Source organism: Canis lupus, chromosome 6 (genome assembly GCF_003254725.2).
Source record: "Canis lupus dingo isolate Sandy chromosome 6, ASM325472v2, whole genome shotgun sequence".
NCBI lineage: Eukaryota > Metazoa > Chordata > Mammalia > Carnivora > Canidae > Canis > Canis lupus.
The window spans coordinates 40087556-40107213 of record NC_064248.1 but is presented as its reverse complement, the minus strand read 5'-3'; the positions used below and the strand labels follow the sequence as shown (position 1 = coordinate 40107213).

The following is a 19658-nucleotide window of genomic DNA, read 5'->3' as shown; positions in this document are numbered from 1 at the left end:
GGGCGCCAACGTGAGCAGAGCAACTCTGCAGGTAGACAGGCTGCCCGGCCCGCTTTGGGCAGCCCCCAGCGCCCACGGTCGGGAGCACCCCTGGCACCTTGGTGTTGTCACCCTAAGGGGTGAAGCCGAGGCAGCTCCCACGGAAAGTGCCACAGTAACGTGGCCAGGCCCGGGGGCGCCGGGTATCAACGGAGCCGCAGTCAGGAGGCCCAGGCAGGGGCCGGCGACAGGCTCACAGCCGCTCTCTTGCCTCGAGGAGAAGCACCTCACTTACCAGAATGGGGCCAGACTGCCCGGCAGGTGCCGTGGCCGGCCCTCCCGCTCCTGAAGGGACTGGACAGGCTGGGTCTACGGGCCACCCGCATGACTGCAGGCTGTGCCTAGACGTGAGCTGAGCTCACAGGAAGCCAGGCGGAGTAGGAGCAGGGATGGGCCTGGTGTGAGAGGGCTGGAGGGCTCACATGGGAAGGAGGGCTGCACAGCCGGAACTTACAGGAATGTGAGGTAGAGGCACCCGCCCGTTGACCTGGACGCTCTCCTGCATCTCCCGGCGGTGCTGCTTGCGGATCCTGTACGGTGGGATTCCATCCCTGTCCAGGAGAGAGCGAGCCTGGCGTGAGTGCAAACAGAATAGCTCAACACGACTCTGCTGTGCTGGCTCAACCTGGAGTAGAGTCGGCTGTTTTCTACAGCTTCACAGCGAAAAACGGTTTTTCCATTTGTTTAAAATATTTATTTTTTAAAGATTTATTTGAGAGAGAGAGCACGAGTCACACGTCAGTGGGAGGAGGGGCAGAGGGATAGACAGAATCCTTTAGCACAGAACCCGACTTGGGGCTCAACCCCAGGACCCCGGGATCACATCCTGAGCTGAAGGCAGATGCTTGCCGCTGAGCCCCCAGGCGCCCCCGTTTTTAAGGCGGGGGAGGGATACAGGACAGAGACCGTACCTGGGCACGAAACCACAATGTTTACTACCAGTTCTTTGCCGAAAACGTGCAGCAATCTGTGCTTTACTGCCCAGATGGGCTGCTGCGTGCCTACCCGGGAGGGGCGCTCTAAGGGGGCCAGGAACAGGGGCCCCCAAACGACAGACCCCGTTGGAAGAGATTTCCAAGGTTCTGACTTGCTCTGCTACCTTCCACGGTGAACTGCTGAATGAGCATAACCTCCCTGTGCACAAATCTGTTGCCCGGACACGTGTTTCAGTGATGAGCCCTTTCGAAGATCATCACGAACACAGGAATCAAGTTCTGTATTGTCTTTACCACGACTGTGCACTCACTCCGGGCTGAACGCCCCGCTGCACATGCGCCATCCCTGGAACTCCCCGTGCTCCCCTGCTACGTGAAGGGCCTCTGGAAGCTCAGCGGTTCACAGGAGCCAACAGGACGGACAACGCCCGCCAGAGGAAGACGCCTGGTCAGTGGCTTTCCCAGGCCCGTCTCCTCCTCACCCAAGGACTCCCAGGTGGGCTCCCAGCTCTGACGGCGGGAACAGATTCGTCTAGGTCGTCTGGCTGTTGGAAGGCCTCGGCCTCCGTGTTCCCCAGGGGCTGCAGTCAAGATCTGCGACCCGGCCTCCCTCCCAAGCACGGCCCCAGGGTGGCGGCTGGGCAACAGTGCTGCTCTCACTTGACAGCAGGGGTCAACCACGCAGCCACAATTCTGACCTCACCTCATTAACTGCTGTGCAACCTAGTAAAGCTGCCACCTGCCGCCCAAGGTGCCCAGGATGTCCTGGCCCCGCCTCACACCCAGCAGCTCAGTGGCTGTGTCGGCAGGCAGGAAAGTAATGTTCTCCCCCTAAAATCACATGTCTCAGGGGTTCCATCCAGGGGGAGGGTGTACTTTGGGCCAGAGCAAGGGAGGAAGAATCCAGGACAGCCTGTCTCTCCTGTCACTGCCTCAGTGTCCCTGGCTGTCAGGGCACCAGCTGGTGTGCAATGTGACTGGCTCAGCAGCCTGGCAGGGGCACCCAAGGGGGCAGATGTCAAGGAACAGGTGAGTCAAATGCATTTAAAACATCTTTACATGCCCCTGGAGTTCCATTCCAGTGTCCAGGGCCACCAAATTTTTGTTTCTCATATGCTTTGACCAGGAATTTAAACATTCCACATGCCTCTGTGGATTAGACACTGTCCTTAGACACCCGTGCACAAAGTGCAGTGAGCCACCGTCTCTACTGTGTGGTTGGCATGCTGAGGGCAGCTGTGCCCGCTACAAGATAATTTAGATGAAACCCACAATCCTACTTTTTGCTTGATATATATTCAAATATTTTACATTCCAAATCAACTATGCCTGTATTTCTGAATCTTAGTGTAAACCAAGATAGAGTTATCAGGAAAAAAATATTTTTAAAATTTTATTTTGGGATCCCTGTGTGGCACAGCGGTTTAGCACCTGCCTTTGGCCCAGGGCGCGATCCTGGAGACCCGGGATCGAGTCCCACATCGGGCTCCCAGTGCATGGAGCCTGCTTCTCCCTCTGCCTACTATCATAGATAAATAAAAATTTAAAAAAATAAATAAAATAAAATTTTATTTTATTTTATTTTATTTTGTTTTTTAAAGATTTTATTTATTTATGCACGAGAGACACACAAAGAGAGGCAGAGACACAAGCAGAGGGAGAAGCAGGCTCCCTGAGGGGAGCCCGATGTGGGACTCGATCCCGGGACTCTGGGGTCATGCCCTAAGCCAAAGGCAGGCACTCAATGGCTGAGCCACCCAGGCATCCCATATTTTAGAAACTTCAAATCTTTCATTTAGGAACCATATGTCATTTTCTGTGAAAGAATTAAGAGACTTTTCGAGAAAAAGTGCGCGGACAAATGGATTTTCACTGTAGTAATCAGTTTCAGGGAAGAGAAAACCCAATGCTACAAATGCACAATCCCGAGCCGTCACCTGCTGGTGGGGGTCGTGGCAGGTACTGCTGAAAACACAGCCATTTCATTTTTTTTTTTTTTTTTTTTTTTTTTTTAAATTTTTATTTATTTATGATAGTTACAGAGAGAGAGAGAGGCAGAGACACAGGCAGAGGGAGAAGCAGGCTCCATGCACCGGGAGCCCGACGTGGGATTCGATCCCGGGTCTCCAGGATCGCGCCCTGGGCCAAAGGCAGGCGCCAAACCGCTGCGCCACCCAGGGATCCCAACACAGCCATTTCAAATAAGAAGTTGCTAAACACGTCAACATTTTACCTGAACAAAGGGTAACGAATGAGAAAAACCACACACAGAAGTTCAATCTGAAGGGACGGGTCCAGCTTGGGTCCAAAGAGGAAAAGAAGGTGCGTGCCCCAGATGCGCAGCGACAGGGGGCGCACTGCTGTGGCTGGGAAAAGGCCTGTCTGGCGGCGGGAAGAACATGGGGACACAGGCAGAGAGGAGGCACCGACTGTGAAAACCCCACAGGAAGTGGGACCACAATTTTATGATGTCTTCTCTACAGGTTTAGTGACCCTTCCTTTTTTATTTAATCCTGATTGTCCACGGTTTTTCCCATGAGGAAGCAAGCTGGCTGGGGAAGAAAGCCACGCCCCCGCCGCCCCACAGGCAGCCAGCTGACAGCGGCTGCTCCCACCCCTGCGCAGTCCTGGCCCTCGGCCCCCTGCCGTCTCGGAGTGGGGGTCGGGGGACACCGCACACCTGCTCGGGCCCTGGCCAGGGACCTCCCGGCAGCGGCAGTCAGATGGTGGATGGCACCCAGACTGAAAACGGGGTGAATGTGACATTCGCGGGCAGCCAGGACCACGAATGACCTTGGCAGGCTGGCTGGGTAAGGCCCTGATATAACGACACAGTGTCTTACATCAAACTTGTGATGTGCGTTTGGGTCCCCAAAAGCCACCTGTCAAAGCAAAGGAGAGTGTCAGAAAATAGGTACTTTCCCATCAAGAGGACGATGGAAGAGTTAGGTGCACTGTCATCCCTGGGGGACACGAAGCTCCAGGTGGCTCTGGATGGTTCCCACGGCCTCTGGGCACGTGCGGCCCTGCGCTATCCCTGCACAGGACCGGCCGTACCAGTGCCCTTAGCTCTTGCCTCCCCATGTCCTACGCAGAGTATGTGACAGGGACAAAATTTCAAACGACAGAAAGGCACGGAGCACGAGGCACCTGTGCACAGCAGGGCCTGGCCGGGGGCCGCCCCACCCGCCCTGCTCGGCCACCCATCTGTACGGTGAGCCCCCTGACAGCTCCCCCCGTTCCAAGGTGCCAGCAGCCGTGGCCTCAGAGACAAGCAGCTGCTGCAAGTTCCGGATCCTTAATGATGCAGCCCGGCTATGCCGGTGGGGGTGCAGGGGGCACACGACGCGGTGGGCATGGCCCACGCCCAAGGGGGGACTCACACGCTGCTGTCGGTGAGGGACAGGCTGTCGGCATCACTGGACAGGCTCTGCTGCTCACTGTCATTGGCGCTGGTGGCCGGGGCGAGGGCGTAGCCGGAGCTGACGTAGTAGGGATGCACAGGCTCCCGCCAGGACCCGCACCTGCCAAGAGGAACACACGTCAGTGGCGGCTGAAGGCGGAGCCATGGAGCCCCCCGATCACGGCGCACACCCGGTACCTTCGAGGTCTACCTGGGCGGCGGGCGACGCCCCAATCTGCTGGCCACTCAGCCTGTGGCAGCCCCGACACATACCCGGGTAGGACGCGCCTGAGGGCGGGGGACATGGGGCCGCCTGTCGCCGCCGAGCCTCACCACAGCATGCCCCGGTTCTCGTCGTGCCCCTGGGAGCCCACAGGCTGGCATCTGGGCCATCTACACCCCGTCCTCACCTGGGACCCGCTCACCCCTTCCGTCCACTTTCCACTGGGAGGCTCACGGCTTTTCCAGAGTTTACCAAAACCTCTAGTCTTACTATGAACGGCCAGTGACACAGGCAGAAAATACTTTCTCCCTAAATGTCACTTTTCTTTCCGACTTTGTGTTGGTTTTGGTCGCACAAAGGTTTTCACATCTACAAAACCACTTACCAATCTCTTCCTTCAGATTTTCCGCTATCTTAGAAAGCAGGCCTTCCTTGTCGTAACCTTCAAAATACATTCTTTTATTTTTTCTCAAATGATCCAATAGTTTTTTTTTTCATTTAGAACTTCACTTGAAACGGTCACTATGTAACCCACCTCACTTCCTTGCATCAAGATGGAGAGTCGGCTGTGAGCACAAATCCTGAATGAATCCACCTTATCCTGAACAACTTTATTTTTTATTTATTTTTTAAAATATTTTATTTATTCATGAGAGAGAGAGAGAGAGAGAGAGGCAGAGACACAGGCAGAGGGAGAAGCAGGCTCCATGCAGGGAGACCGACGTGGGACTCGATCCCGGGTCTCCAGGATCAGGCCCTGGGCTGAGGGCGGCGCTAAATTGCTGCGCCACCAGGGCTGCCCTCCTGAACAACTTTAAATGCCAGGCCCCGTCCTCCGTCCACGTGCCTCTACTTCTGCAGGCTGTGCTGCTGTCTGGGCGCCGCCCCGCCCGTCACCGCCACGTCCCTGCCGAGTGCCCTGACGCCTCCGCTACCCAAAGACTGTGCTCACATAGTGACATACAGGCATTCGGGAAGGGGACAGATACAGCAAGGCTGTCTGAGGCTACGACAGGACGGGGCCTGCCAAGCCTTCCTGGTGGCCGGGACACAACCCACCTGGGTTCCAGCCTCACCTGTGATGAGAGCACTGCTGCCAACAGGACCCGGGCACCTGTCACATTGTGAACGGCCTGCGCCAAGCACAAGGACCTGGGAAGAGTCACTGCATCACTCAGACTCCAGTTACTTCTAAGGTAACAGACAACCATGACCCGATGCAGAGAATGTTCTGGAAGCCCCGATTCAAACCATGCACACACTGAGGAAAAGGTGCTCAAGCAAGACTCGGGCCCAGACACCTCTGTATCCTGAACGCCCATCACGCAGAACGTGCAGGGCCGGGGTGGCCCAGGCAGTGCGGCTGGAGAGGGGCCAACTCCCCCAGGGGGTCTTGGCGTCCACGGTCTCAGGAAGCGTGGCACGACGAGTGCCAGCCAGGTGACCCCTCATTCCAGCCAGTGAGGCGCAGCAGGGTACTGTTACCCGCCAGCTCCACGGTCCCACCCACACAGGGGTCCTGTCCCACCCACACCTGGCCTCCTGACCCACCCTGCAGCCGAGGGCTCCCCGGGGATACTCGCAAGTTCCAGCTGAATGAGGGCAGCGGCTTAGGAACGGGCCGTCCAGAGGCCCGCAGGAAAGGACGGGGACGTGGACAGAGACACGGCCAGCTGGTCCCCGGCCCCGCGTGGTTACACCTCCTCATCTAGGTTATGTCTGACGTAAAGTGACAAACTGAGGGCAGCCGGCCACAGCAAAATTAAGTATCACAAAATTTTACTTTTATTTTTTAAAGTAAGCTCTAGGCCCAACGTGGGGCCTGAACTCACGAGCCAGAGATCAAGGGCCGCACGCTCTACCTAGGGAGCCTGCAGGCGCCCTCGATAAAAAAATATTATATTTATGGGCAGCCCCGGTGGCTCAGCAGTTTAGTGCTGCCTGCAGCCCAGGGTCTGATCCTGGAGACCCGGGATCGAGTTCCATGTCGGGCTCCCTGCATGGAGCCTGCTTCTGCCTCTGCCTGTGTCTCTGCCTCTCTGTGTGTCTCATGAATAAATAAAATCTAAAAAATAAAAATAAAAAATAAGACAAACACGGTGTCTGCGTTTCCTGCAACTGCAGGACGAGCAGAGCGCGCCACGTGTGGGCTCCAGGCTCAGACGACAGGGGCCAGTGCAGCAGAGCACAGCGGCCAGGAGGACGGAGGACCTGTTACCAGCTCAGACGTCTGCTCAGCGGGGCGGCCCTCGGGACGAAGCTGCCAGTGTGGAGTCTTGGCTGCTGGCCACGACCGCGAGGGCAAAGGTCGCAGGTGGCAACTGCGTCCCCACAAGACAGCCGCGACCCAAGACGGGGAGCGTGTGCACACACACGGGCACGGCCAGCGCAGCCAACCTCCCAGGAGCCGCAAGAAACTTCCGCACGCTGGACCTTTCAAAGTTGGCAGAGTAAAACCCCGACGGACCCACCCGGGAACATGTCCCGCTTCATGCTGATGCTGCCCGCCTCTGGCTGCCGTCTGCACACCTTTCTTCCTATTTTCTACGTTTAACTGAATAAATTCTTTTACTCCGGTGGGTCTCTTGGAGGAGGAGCTGGGCCCACAGTGCAGCAGGACCCCCTCTGCTCGGATTACGCCACCAGTCCTGCCGCACCGCGCGTGACCAAGGGGCAGGGCCACCCACCACCTCGCCAACTTGGTTTCTGTGGGTCTTTCTGCTCCAACTCTTTCGTTCTTTCTCGCCTTCCTTTGGGGTGACTTTTATTTTCCATCTCCTCTCTCGAACAAAATAACCCTGTTACTCCGCTGTTAGTGGTTCCCGTAAAGGTCGCAGCAGGCACCCCGATGTACCAAAGTAAAGTGCGTTTCCCTTCTCCCAGGCCACACAGAGTCAGAATTAATTCCGTTCACTTCCCTCACACACCAATGTCATTGGTGTCCCGTGTTTTAACTCCGTAAACGTCCCACACCGCACAGGACACGGTTAGGATGGTGTTACCCCACGGACGGTCACCCAGAGCCATCCCCACGTTTGCACCGGGAGTCTCCCCCCTTCTGCCTGAACAGCACCCTGACCTGTCCCCTCTGGGGGGCTGCTGGCAGCGGGAGCGGCTGCACCTCCCTCGCTCTGCACGGACCTGCTCAGCAGGTGGGACATCTATTTTCCAGGAGCCTCGCGCACGTCTGGAGGGAGCAGGAAATGGCCCAGCACCACGGACCCCAGAGCCACGTGGCCGTCCCTAAACAGTGAAACAGGATGGCCTAGGATCCAGCAGCTCCATGGCACAGTGTGCGTCAGACAGGACAGCAGCAGGGTCCGGAAGAGAGGCCCGTCCCTCGTCCCGTCCCTGCTCCTGGAAGGCGGCGAGGACCCATCGCATGCCGCCCCGTCCCCGGTTCTCAGGGTGACCGATGGCCACGTCCCCCGCTGCACACCCAGGCCAGAGTGCACCTCAGCCCCGACCCTCCCAGGGCCGCTGCTCTCCGGGCTGAGCCCCAACGGCCACAGACACCAGCCGCTAACCCCAAGGACAGACCCAGATTCGTTTCATTGTCCAACGAGCCGATTTTCCCCTCTAAGATTGGAGCCGGGCGGCTCCACAGGCCCCACCCTCACCACGTGACACCCCAGGCTGCGGGCTCGGACTTCTCACAACGGCGCCTGGACTCCTCACCCTCCTCACCGTGGCTGTCGCAGCGGGCACTTGCGGCAGGGCCGTCCCACAGGGGATGCTGAAATCACACCAACACGTTTAGCTCCCACGCTCCCCGTTCTGAGTAAGCATGCACCAGCCGCCGTCTCCCGCTCTACGGTGCTCCGTCTGCCACGGGCAGGTGACTCGTGGGGACGCCGGCTGCGAGCAGGTGCCCGTCCCCTACCACCCGACCTCTGGCCTTTCCAGCCGCAGGCCCTACCGGCCTTGGCAGACAGCGTGGACGCCCGGGCTCCTGCTCCACCTGCTCGGTCTGAACACGAACTGTGTCTCTGCTCAGCCCTGCCACGGCCCTGTGGGCCTACAAGCTGCCCCTGCCCCCCCGGCCGCCTGCCCTGGCCGGAGACCCTCACCCAGACCCCCACCCAGACCCCCACCCAGGCGGTGACCATTAACCACATTCTCTGGATCCCGGTCGTCTTCACACTCATTTTTCTCAAGAATCATATTGTTTTATATCCCTGAGCATACGGTTAGTTTTCTGTCCTTTTAAAATATTTTATTTATCACAGAGAGAGAGTGAGCACGTGCAGAGCACACACGTGGGAGGAGGAGCAGAGGCAGAGGGAGAAGCCGAATCCCTTTCCAGCAAGGAGCCCGACACGGGGCTCCATCCCCAGACCCCAGATCCCCAGCTGCCCCCAGGTTACTTTCCATTCAGTATCTGGCTATTCTGGACGGAGGGCCAGGCACTGTGTGTGAAAATCCTCCTGGGGATCCCTGGGTGGCGCAGCGGTTTAGCGCCTGCCTTTGGCCCAGGGCACAATCCTGGAGACCTGGGATCGAGTCCCACATCGGGCTCCTGGTGCATGGAGCCTGCTTCTCCCTCTGCCTGTGTCTCTGCCTCTCTCTCTGTGACTATCATAAATAAATAAAAATTTAAAAAAAAATTAAAAAAAAAGAGGTCTTGCCCTTTAAAAAAAAAGAAAAGAAAATCCTCCTGGACGCCCAGGGGGCTCAGCGGTGCAGTGGCTGCCTTCAGCCCAGCGTGTGACCCCGAGGTCCTGGGATCGAGTCCCGCATTGGGCTCCCTGAAGGGAGGCTGCTTCTCCCCACCGCCTGTGTCTCTGCCTCTCTCTCTCTGTGTCTCATGAATGAATAAATCTTAAAAAAAAAAAAAGGGACGCCTGGGTAGCTCAGCGGTTGAGCATCTGCCTTTGGCCCAGGGCGTGATCCTGGAGTCCCGGGATTGAGTCCCACGTCGAGCCTGCTTCTCCCTCTACCTGTGTGTCTGCCTCTCTATCTCTCATGAATAAATAAATAAAATCTTAAAAAAAACAAAAGATTTCATTCATTTGAGAGAGAGAGAGAGCGCGAGCATGCAGAGCAGCGGGAGGGAGAGGGACAAGCAGACTCCATGCTGTGTGCAGAGCTCGACGTGGGGCTCCCTCTCAGGACCCCAAAATCCTGACCTGAGCCAAAATCAAGAGTTGGACACTCAACTGACCAAGCCATACAAGTGTCCAGCCTTCAATCGGATTTTTAAAGAAATTCTCTCTCTTTCTGCTCCTCCGTGCTCCCCTCCTACCATCTAAATATATATAAAAAATTAACACTAGTTCTCGACATTTCTAGCTATTCTCCGCTGCAGGTTTGCCCTGACCTACCGGATTATCTGATACCAGGAGCAATGCTTCTCCACCCGAGGTGAGGCCTCTTACCTCCTAGGAATCCTCTGGATGAAGGATGACACCCAAGCTGCACTCCAGCAGGCGGAGTGTGGGTCAGCCCCTCCATCTGTCGGGCTACCTGCAGCCGTGACCCGCGCCCTCGCCCTCAGGGATGCTCCTTTCAACCACCTCACTCAAGCATCCTCGAGGAAGAGCCTCGTGATCTTTTCCTCACAAATTCCGGCGCCCACTGCATCATGCTCCACGTCACGTCCCCGTTTGTTCTGACACGAGGTCATGCGTCTCACAGCTACCAGAAGTCCACTCAGTGCTGCAGAAAAGCACTCGGGCTCAAGCCAGGCTTGCATACCCCTGGGGAGCCGGCCCCACTGGCCCCCTGCACTCACATCAGCCTAGAGAGTATGTCGGGGACCAGGCACCTACGTCCCCACGCTGCCTTCCCTAAGCAGGTCGGGAGGGCTGTGGTCAGCTGAGGTGAAAAAAGGCGGGTCTCACGGCTAAGGGGTCACGGAAGCCACATGGGCTCCCTCCTTCCTCTGGTCTGTTTACTCTCTGCATCTGACATAAATCCTCGTTAAAGTCCCTGCTCTGACCCCCAACCCCGTCACTGCTGTTCCTTCGGCTGTGTCCTCAGGGGTGCCCGGCACACAGACGGTGAACCAGCCCCTGTCCCTGACCACCCCCGCCTGACCCTGACCTAGGCACCCTTGGGTCTCAGCCTGAAGCCCCTCTGCTCGATACCACACCTGCTGGGCTTGGCCAGGCCCTGCCCCCAGCTACTAGGGCCAGACTTGTCCCTTGCACAATGCCTACACTCTACCTGCTCCAGCACGTCTATACCGCGTAGGTCCATACCACATAGGTCCATACCGCGTAGGTCCACGCCTCGGCATATCAACCATTGCCATAGCAACTACAGTAGGCGTCCTTAGTGAGCAGAGCCTAGAGTCCACTGACGCCCCGGCCCTCTCCTTCCAGGTGATTCCAGGACCTCACGGCCGTGTGGCAGCACCTACCTGTGTGTCCCCGCCAGCAAGCGACCCCTGCACGTAACTCAGCTCGCTGTGTAGCTGTGTTCTGAAGCCTGAGACGTGCCTGCGGTCACCCGCGTACTTATCAGTTCTTCCTCAGCCACTGACCGTGTGAGCACCTAGGCTTTCCCGCGTCTGCGTGCAGCCCCCTCTGGAACCGTGCACAGAACCCCGCTGGCCATTACTGTCCCTGCAGACTGTAGGACCATCAGCGGCTCCTCCAAGGTCACTTCTTCCTCTGAGTTCACTGCACCCCGTCCACGTGAAGGTTTCGGATCCACCCCTCTCCCCCCTTGCGGCCCCGTGCATAACTCCTTCTGGCTCATTCTCTAATCAACACATTGTTAAATCTATCCATGGGATTGTTTTTTAAGGGTTTTATTTATTTGAGAGAGAGCGAGCGTGCACAAGCAGGAGGCGGGGCAGAGGCAGGGGGAGAAGCAGGGAGTCCCAACGCAGGACTCGATCCCAGGACCCCGAGGTCACAACCGGAGCTGAAGGCAGATGCTGCACCGACTGAGCCACCCAGCACCCCATCCATGGGATTTTTTGTTTTAGCTGTTGTATATCTTAATTTTGCAAAGCATCCACTATGGTAGCCACTAGCCACATAGGATATTTAAATGTAATCAAAATTATATAAATCAAAAGTGCAGGTGCTCAAGCACACTGGCCACACTGCAGGCACTCCTGCAGCAGTGCGACCAGGGCCCGGGGAGCGGGGCAGCCAGTGTGGACCGTCCACGGCACTGCCCTGAAGTCGCTACATCACCGCTTCCTCTCCTGTTGTCCTGGAGGTCAACCGTGGATTCCTGGACTTGACAGTCTTACGTTTTAAAGGTTGTGGAGACCCCCACGTCTGGAGCTCTGCCAAGGGCTACTCTGGCCTCTGCTTCCGGTGGCTCTCACTCTGTGTCTGGCCACCCATCACTGCCGACTGGCCGTTACGGTGGAAAGTTTTCTGCAGGAGCAGACATGGGTTTGGACGAGGCGTCTTCCGCCAGACGCCAGAATCACCTGCACCCAGCTTGAGGCCCGTGCTCCTGGTGTGACTCTGCCTTAAGTCCACGCCTCCACCACCCAGCCCAGTGCAGAAGCACTGCTGGCCCGAGGCTGGGATTTGTGCCCCAGCCATGCGAGCTGACAAAGGAAAGTCCCAAATTTCCCCAAATTTGACCCTGGAATTAAAGATCCTCCTGGCAGTGTGCTCACGGCCATTTTCCTCTGTATGTTTAGTCTGGTCCATCCTTGAACACATTTTTTATCCTAAGAAATGTTTACTTGTATAAAAGCGAAGAGAACAATGTAGGAACGCAAGGCTCCTGTCACTCCCTCCAGGACGAGCACGTGTCGGCCAGTGCATCCCTCCCCAGCCCCAGCACACCTCGTCCGCCTCTGCCGTCGCTTTGACCCCGGGTACGAGGCTGCTTCAGCAGAGGGCTGGTCAGGAGGTCAGGAGACCCTGGCCCCAGCAGCGGTGAGCCCCACCTGTGGTCAGACAGGTGGGAAGGGGAGGCTTTGAGCACCTTCTCCCGTGCGTCTTCCCTCAAACTCTTCAATTAGAAGGAAAGCCAGAAGGCCCGGTCATCGTGTGAACAGCAGCCAACACTGGCTTCCCCGCTGCGCACTCTGTTCCCAGCAAGACGCATCCAGGGCAGCTCCACGGCAGCTCCAGGGCAGCTCCGGCCTGGCCCTGGGTCGCGCTCAGCACCCTGCCTAACCGGCACACGTCTCCCCATTTGCAGCAGAACCTGCCCCACTCTGCCTTCTGCTGGCCCTGCAGCCGTGCCTGGGCGCTCTGCCCGCAAACCAGAGACACCAGGCGCACTGGCAGGCGGGGGCGGGCAGGCCTCAGCCCGGGAGGCTCCCGGAACACGGCTGCAGAGAGGTGGGGAGCCGGTTTCTGCTTCTGTGTTCCTAAAAATTCTGCAGAGAACTGAAGAGTTACAGAATGTCTGGGAAGGAACAATCAAGATGACCAAGCAGCAGGCAGGAGAGGACGGAGTGCTCCCCGGCACCGTGCTGCCACTGCACAGCTCTCCGCTCCGAACAGTGCGCTCACTTGGTGCTCCCAGCACGAGACAGGCCCGCGTACTTTCAGATCCGATAGAGGGGTGTGCGCCCTACACACGCCCAACCCGGGATGAGGAGGCACATGAGGGAAGCCAAGTACCCCGTGCCAGGGCCTGCAGAACGCTGAGAGTGCGGGCAGGAGGGGTGCCTGGGGGGCTCGGCGGCTGAGCGTCTGCGTGACCCCGGGGTCCCGGGATCGAGTCCCGCGTCGGGCTCCGTGCAGGGAGCCTGCTTCTCCCTCTGCCCGTGTCTCTGCCTCTCTCCGAGTCTCTCATGAGTAAATAAATAAAATCTTAAAAAAAGTAAAGAATGCAGGTAAGAGGACCAGAAAGTCGGAAGGCAAAGCCCAGCCGGGCCCCCCACCCGGGTTCTCGGTGCAGAGGGCCTGACGGAAGAGTTTGGGAGACTGATGTGGCCTCTCGAATGGGGGTCAACGCCGGGGCAGAGCGAGGGATGGCGGCCTGGCCAGGGAGCAGGCCACCAAGGTTGGGGACCAGGGACGGCCGTCACGGACTTGAGTGCTCGCACTTCAAGGTTATCGCCCCTTGGGGGCACCTGGGTAGCAACTCTCATTTTCTGCTCAGGCCGTGATCTCGGGTCCCAGAATCGAGCCCCGAGCCCCGTGCCAAGCCCTGCAGCGGGCTGTGAGCTGAGCGAGGAGCCGGCTTCAGAATCCACCCCGCCCCGCCCCCTCCCCCGCTGGCGTGCGTGTGGACACGCTCCCGAGCCCTGTCTCTCTCCAGGAGGACAGAGAAGGAAGCCATCACCTCCTATCATTAAGTGGAAAAGCTGGCAGGCAGGAAGGGCCAAGGAGGCGGCTGGTTGTCAGCACTGAGGGATGCGGCCTGTCCTAGAGTGCCGCCAGGCTGTGCTCCCGGTGAGGCCTTGGCGTCCAGGCCGCCACGGCCGGTGGCCCAGGATTGGCCGTCTGTCCGTCCACCGAGGCGGTGCAGACTACACCGGCAGCGCCCGGCTCGACAGGTTTGGGCCCTGAGCTGGACACCACAACGCCCCACCCACGGCTCCGGGCCGACGTCCGTCGCCTCCCCCGGGGAGCTGTGGCCGCCGCAAGACAAGTGACCGAAGGAGGGACCTGCCGGGGCTCATCCCCTCCCCGCGCTCTGCCGGGACGGCCTTCGGGGCTCTGACCTGAGACGCGAACATGCAGACAGTGGGGCCCGGGTCCACACGACAGCAAGGCCGCCCCTGCAGAGGCCTGGATGGCCCATGCTCCCCTGCCTCCAGGCGGCCCTGGCGTGGGGCCACTGCAAGAGTCACCTGTGCTCACCCCGGCCATCCTGCAGGAGACGCGGGCCGCCTCTGAGAGCGCTCTGGCTCCCTGTGCCATTCTACCGAGGTACAGAAAACAGTCTCCACCCCTAAAAATACTTGGCAAGTTGCTACGTGCTTGCTGTCAGCAAACTGCAAAGCTGCGTCACTCAGCTCAGTGGACTCACTGACCACATCAGCGGCTTTTAAGCTGATCGATCGCTCAATCTATCTTTTAAAAGATTTTATTTAGGGCAGCCCTGGTGGCGCAGCGGTTTAGCGCCGCCTGCAGCCTGGGGTGTGATCCCAGGGCTCCGGGATCGAGTCCCACATCGGGCTCCCTGCATGGAGCCTGCTTCTCCCTCTGCCAATGTCTCTGCCTCTCTGTGTGTGTGTGTGTCTGTGTGTGTGTGTCTCTAATGAGTGAATAAATAAAATCTTTAAAAAATTAAAAAAATAAATAAATAAAATATTTTATTATGAATAAAATATTTTATTTATTTATTCACAAAGGAGAGACAGAGAGAGAGAGAGGGAGAGAGAGAGAGGCAGAAACCCAGGCAGAGGGAGAAGCAGGCTCCACGCAGGTACCCCGACGTGGGACTCGATCTGGGGTCTCCAGGATCACACCCCGGGCTGAAGGCAGATGCTTAACTGCTGAGCCACCCAGAGGCCCCTGTTTTATACCTGAGTGTAGGTGACACAGTGTTGTATGTCCCCACGTACGACTCCCGGGTTCCCCTGAAGGGGCAGCTGCCGTCCGCCGCGTCTGGCGCTCTCATGAAACCACTGACCGTACGTACTCCCTGTGTGGTGCCTTTTGTCCCACAACTGGACGCCTGTACGTCCCATCCCTCCCCTTCAGCTGTGATGTCTGTCCCAGTGGGCAGTTCTTGCTCATCTCCCCGCCACCTCCCCAGGGATCCAAGGTACACCGGGTGTACCTTCCTGCGTGAGTCTTCCCAGGCCCTCTGGACAGGCAGTGGTGTGGACACACGCCCAACGAGGAGGCTACAAGGAAGCAGTCCCAGGAGGGGACTCGGGCTCATCTGGGGTGGGCTGCAGGGACCACGTGACTGCAGTGGGCCATGACCAGCAGCTTCCACGCGGACTTGTCCACGGAATCTGGCCGGATTTTATGGGAGGACGGAAGCTCAATAAAAACAACTGGAAAAAAAAAAAAAACTGGGATTGATGGTATTAGAATCTTACGCGTGAGATCACAGAATCATAAACTACGCACTAGCTTATGAAATACATCAATTTACCTGATCATTATTTTGACAAGTCAGACAATCCCTTACACTAGAAACAGAGCGATGCGTCAGGGTCAGTCACTCCACCTCCACGAAGCCAGGGGAAGGGGTCCCTGGCTGAGCTCAGGGCCCAACAGGTCGTCACCTCTGCCCCATGGACCCAGCAGCCGGGCCAGGCGACACCACCGCTGACACGTTACCAAGCAACCTCCTGTCAGAAGGGGGCTTCCAGGGGCCCCGGCCCCTCCCTAGAGCCCCGTCCTCACCGAGGCCCAAGTGACGGTGGCCGCACGCAGGAGCCCACACCTGTCACGGCGCCGTGGAAGCAAACAGCTGGGCTCTGCCCAAGCCTTAGCATCTCGTTCTAAAAGCCTAGCTCCCTGAGAGGAAAGCACGTAAAATGCCTTTTTAGAAACATCCCTACCCCAGTGTGACACACCATACAGCACACTTCGTTAAAGCACAGACGGTGAGGACCTCTGACACACGTCCACACCCATGCCCCGACCGCCGCAACCAGACAGCAGAGGCAGCTATCACCCCGGAGTGTCCTCATGCCACTCCAGAAGGCCCCTGCCCAGTCCCCTCCTCCACCAGTCACCAGTGGCTAGACTGTGTTTTCTAGATTTCTCCACACAGGGGAGCCACACGCTCCCTTTTGTCTGGCTTCCTTCGCCGGGCACATCTGCTCTGAATCTGTGCAGGCTCCGCTCCCATCAGCAGTCTGTGCCCGCCCGCCAGGTGGCACCGTGGGGTTCGGCAGCCCTGCGGCTTGCTTTTCCACCTGCCTGGCAACAGCCCGCGGTCCTTCCTGAGGTTCCGGCAGTCGCACGGGGTCTCCTCACGTGCACAACACCTCACAGCGCCGACCAGCACCCTTCCCACACTTGGACTTCATCAGTGGGAGGGAGTGTGGGTCCAGATCCAATCGGAGCGGGGCCGCCAGGCCAGAGCTCTCTCCCATCGCCCTCAGGGAGCCACCCACGGAGCGAGGAGCCCGTCACCCACACCCAGAGCGACATGGCCGGCCTTCGGATGGGGTCCTGCCCGGCATCCAGGTGCCCCTCACATAAGCACCCTCAGGAAGGAGCACGGGCCAGCTTCCTAACAAAGCAACTTGCTCCAAGAGTTGTCTTCTCACCTGCAGAGCCTTCACCACCACAAAGTGACCAAGGCAAAAGGGCCAAAGGGTGAGGATGGACGTGCCGTTTCAAATTACCCTCTTTACAAGGTGCAGAGCACCGGCCCCCAGAGAGGGCGTGCCTCTGTGTTTCTCCAGCAGCGAGATGGTTTCAGGGCACGCTGCCCACATTCACGTGTAGGTATTATCACTCATAAAACAAATAACTGACCTCTCTATCTAAATATCAAAACGTTTACACATTTGTCATTACATTTAATGACAGAAATGAGCCCAATGTCAGGTTTAAAAAAAATCTCTACCTAATAGAAAAAAAAAAAAAAAAGTCTCTACCTTACATGCTCTATGCAAAAATCAGGAATTTGGTTTCTACACAAACGACCAGGCAAGGCCAACAGCATTGTCCACTGACTCCCCTACGCGCCCCCACTTACATATCCATCGTGAGCTTTGGATGACAGACACCTGGGGTCACCACGGGGTGCAGAAGCAGGTGCTACCAGAGGCTGAAGAGACAGCCTGCCAGCGACAGAGACTATAGAGCACATGTGCCGCCCCGACAGAGGTCAGAGATAATTTGGGATGGGAGGAGATTAGAGGGTGAATGAGTCACCTGGTGGTACCAGGTAAGAGCTGCGTGGTCGGCCACGGTGCTCCCCGTGCATGGGGTTGCCCAGGTTACAGATTCCTGCAGGCTCTTTATTTATTTTTATTCTACCGTTGAGGCACCCCACCCAACACAGGGTCTGAGTTGCGCAACATATCAAAGGCCCTTTCCTTTATGGTCAAAACCAAACAGTAAGATGGGAGGATGTGTGTTCTGTGGAACAGGCCCAGCTAAGACTGAGCCAGGTGCCCCCACCGCCAGTGGTGGACAGAAGAGAAGCCTGACTCCAGAGTGGCCCCCGGGCCAAGGCCCGCTCACCACCACTTGCCAGCTACTGACCTTGCTCAAGCTGCCACTCATCCCCCGCCAAGTGGGTGACAAAGCCCCTCCCACCTTCATAAAGGTTCCGAGTACCGTGAGGAACGGCACACATAGCACACCTGCCGAGCGCCAGCATGAGAGGCACACAGCGCTCCACACAAGCCACAACCAAGCTGTCCTGGCACGGAGGCCCTCACATCCACACAGGGGGACTGGGTGGGAAAGCCTACAGCCCTCAGTTAAAACCCACCATTCCACCTAGCTTTCTGTAAGAGTCGATACAAAGGCTAACAAACCAGACTCAAAACTCTGAAGTCAGAATCTCGCAGGAGACCCTCGCAGGAGCCCAAGCACGGAGGACAGGCTCACAGAACAGGAGGCAGGCAGGCCAGGAGCTGCGGGTATCGTTCCCTCTGGGCCACACGTTTACATGAAGCTGTGTTCCTGCAACCAGCAGCCCTTCAAAATGACTGTGAGGCATGTGGATAGGGGCCCGGTCTTGGTGGGGGACATAAAGATGGTTTGTGCCAAGAGGGCTCCAGAGGGATCTGCACACGGGTTATCACATCAGGGTCTGCTCATCTGTATTTTCTAATTTTAGGGGTGCCTGGGTGGCTCAGTTAGTTAGACGTCTGTCTTCGGCTCAGGTCATGATCCCGGGGTCCTGGGTTGGAGCCTTGCGTGGGCCCCTGCTCAGTGGGGAGTCTGCTTCTCCCTCTGCCTCTTCCCCTCCCCCTGCTCATGCTTGCTCACTCTCGCTCAAATAAAATCTTAAAAAAAAAAACTTTGGAGAGTTGAAGATTTAAAAAAAAACAACAAAGAGGAAGTTTATCTACCAACTGAGCCACCCAGGTACCCCAAAGAGGAAAGAGGAACCTTACACAGTAGTGACCTAAAAGTGGGACAAAAAACATTTTACAGATCCCCTACTGTAGTTTTTTAAGAATCTTTCTCATTGCAATGATGGGGGTCAGCCCTCTCCTGGAGACCCCAACCCCTCACTCTAGCCTCAATCCCTCAGACCGCAGCTCCAATGAACTTACTAGTTCCAAAGAAGGGCCAACCACACTTCACAAGGTCATTGCAGGTTGCAACATTGAGAAAGAAATAGCAACTCCCGGTAAACTGTAGGCAATGGGAGTAATCGACTATGATTGTACCTGTACCCGCCCGTCCGAGGCCTTTCAGACACAAGCTAGAGAACCACAGGATACCCTACACAGAACGTGTTTAATACAGACCTGAACCAGTCCATGATCCCAAATGAGATGCAGAGGCTTACAAATGGAATCCCACAAAGAAATCCTACAAAGCTGGGAAGACCCATTCTCAGCTTTGAAGCTACAAGACGAAACAGTGACTTGGGAAAAATGTGATTTATTTTTTATTTTTTTTTAATTTTTTATTTATTCATGATAATCACAGAGTGAGAGACAGAGGCAGAGACACAGGCAGAGGGAGAAGCAGGCTCCATGCACCGGGAGCCCGACGTGGGATTCGATCCCGGGTCTCCAGGATCGCGCCCTGGGCCAAAGGCAGGCGCCAAACCGCTGCGCCACCCAGGGATCCCAAAAATGTGATTTATTAAAAATAATTTTTAAGGGGCACCTGGATGGCTCAGTCGGTGAAGCTTCTGCCTGTGGCCAAGGTCATGATCTCAGGGTCCTGGGATGGAGCCCCACATCGGGCTCCCTGCTCAGCAGGGAACCTGCTTCTCCCTCCCACTCTGCCCCTCCCTCAATTCAAGCTCTCTGCCATATAAATTTTTAAAAACCTTTTTAAATTAATAAATAAATACATGTTTCTACAAAAACACTTAGGAATCTAGTCACAGGGGGATCCCTGGGTGGCTCAGGGGTTTGGCAACTGCCTTTGGCCCAAGGCGCCATCCTGGAGTCCCGGGATCAAGTCCTGCGTAGGGCTCCTTGCATGGAGCCTGCTTCTCCCTCCTCCTGTGTCTCTGCCTCTCTCTCTCTCTCTCTCTCTATCGTAAATAAATAAATTTTTTTAAA

The 19658-nt window shown here is 56.9% G+C and overlaps 1 protein-coding gene across 7 annotated transcripts in view; it reads right to left on the bottom strand.

Moving 5' to 3' along the window:
* The window catches only part of AXIN1 (axin 1), a 63082-nt gene that overhangs the window by 19958 nt on the left and 23466 nt on the right, over positions 1-19658 (bottom strand). For 4 of the 7 annotated variants that reach the window (XM_049110966.1, XM_049110967.1, XM_049110965.1 and 1 more), the window contains exons 3-5: positions 4358-4498; positions 3818-3856; positions 494-590 (exon numbers count right to left, since the gene is read on the bottom strand). In XM_049110966.1, the coding sequence (XP_048966923.1) occupies positions 494-590; positions 3818-3856; positions 4358-4498 (277 nt within the window). The remainder of the gene's footprint in view (positions 1-493; positions 591-3817; positions 3857-4357; positions 4499-19658) is intronic. The other 3 variants (XM_035717310.2, XM_049110969.1, XM_049110970.1) reach the window with 2 other exon arrangements.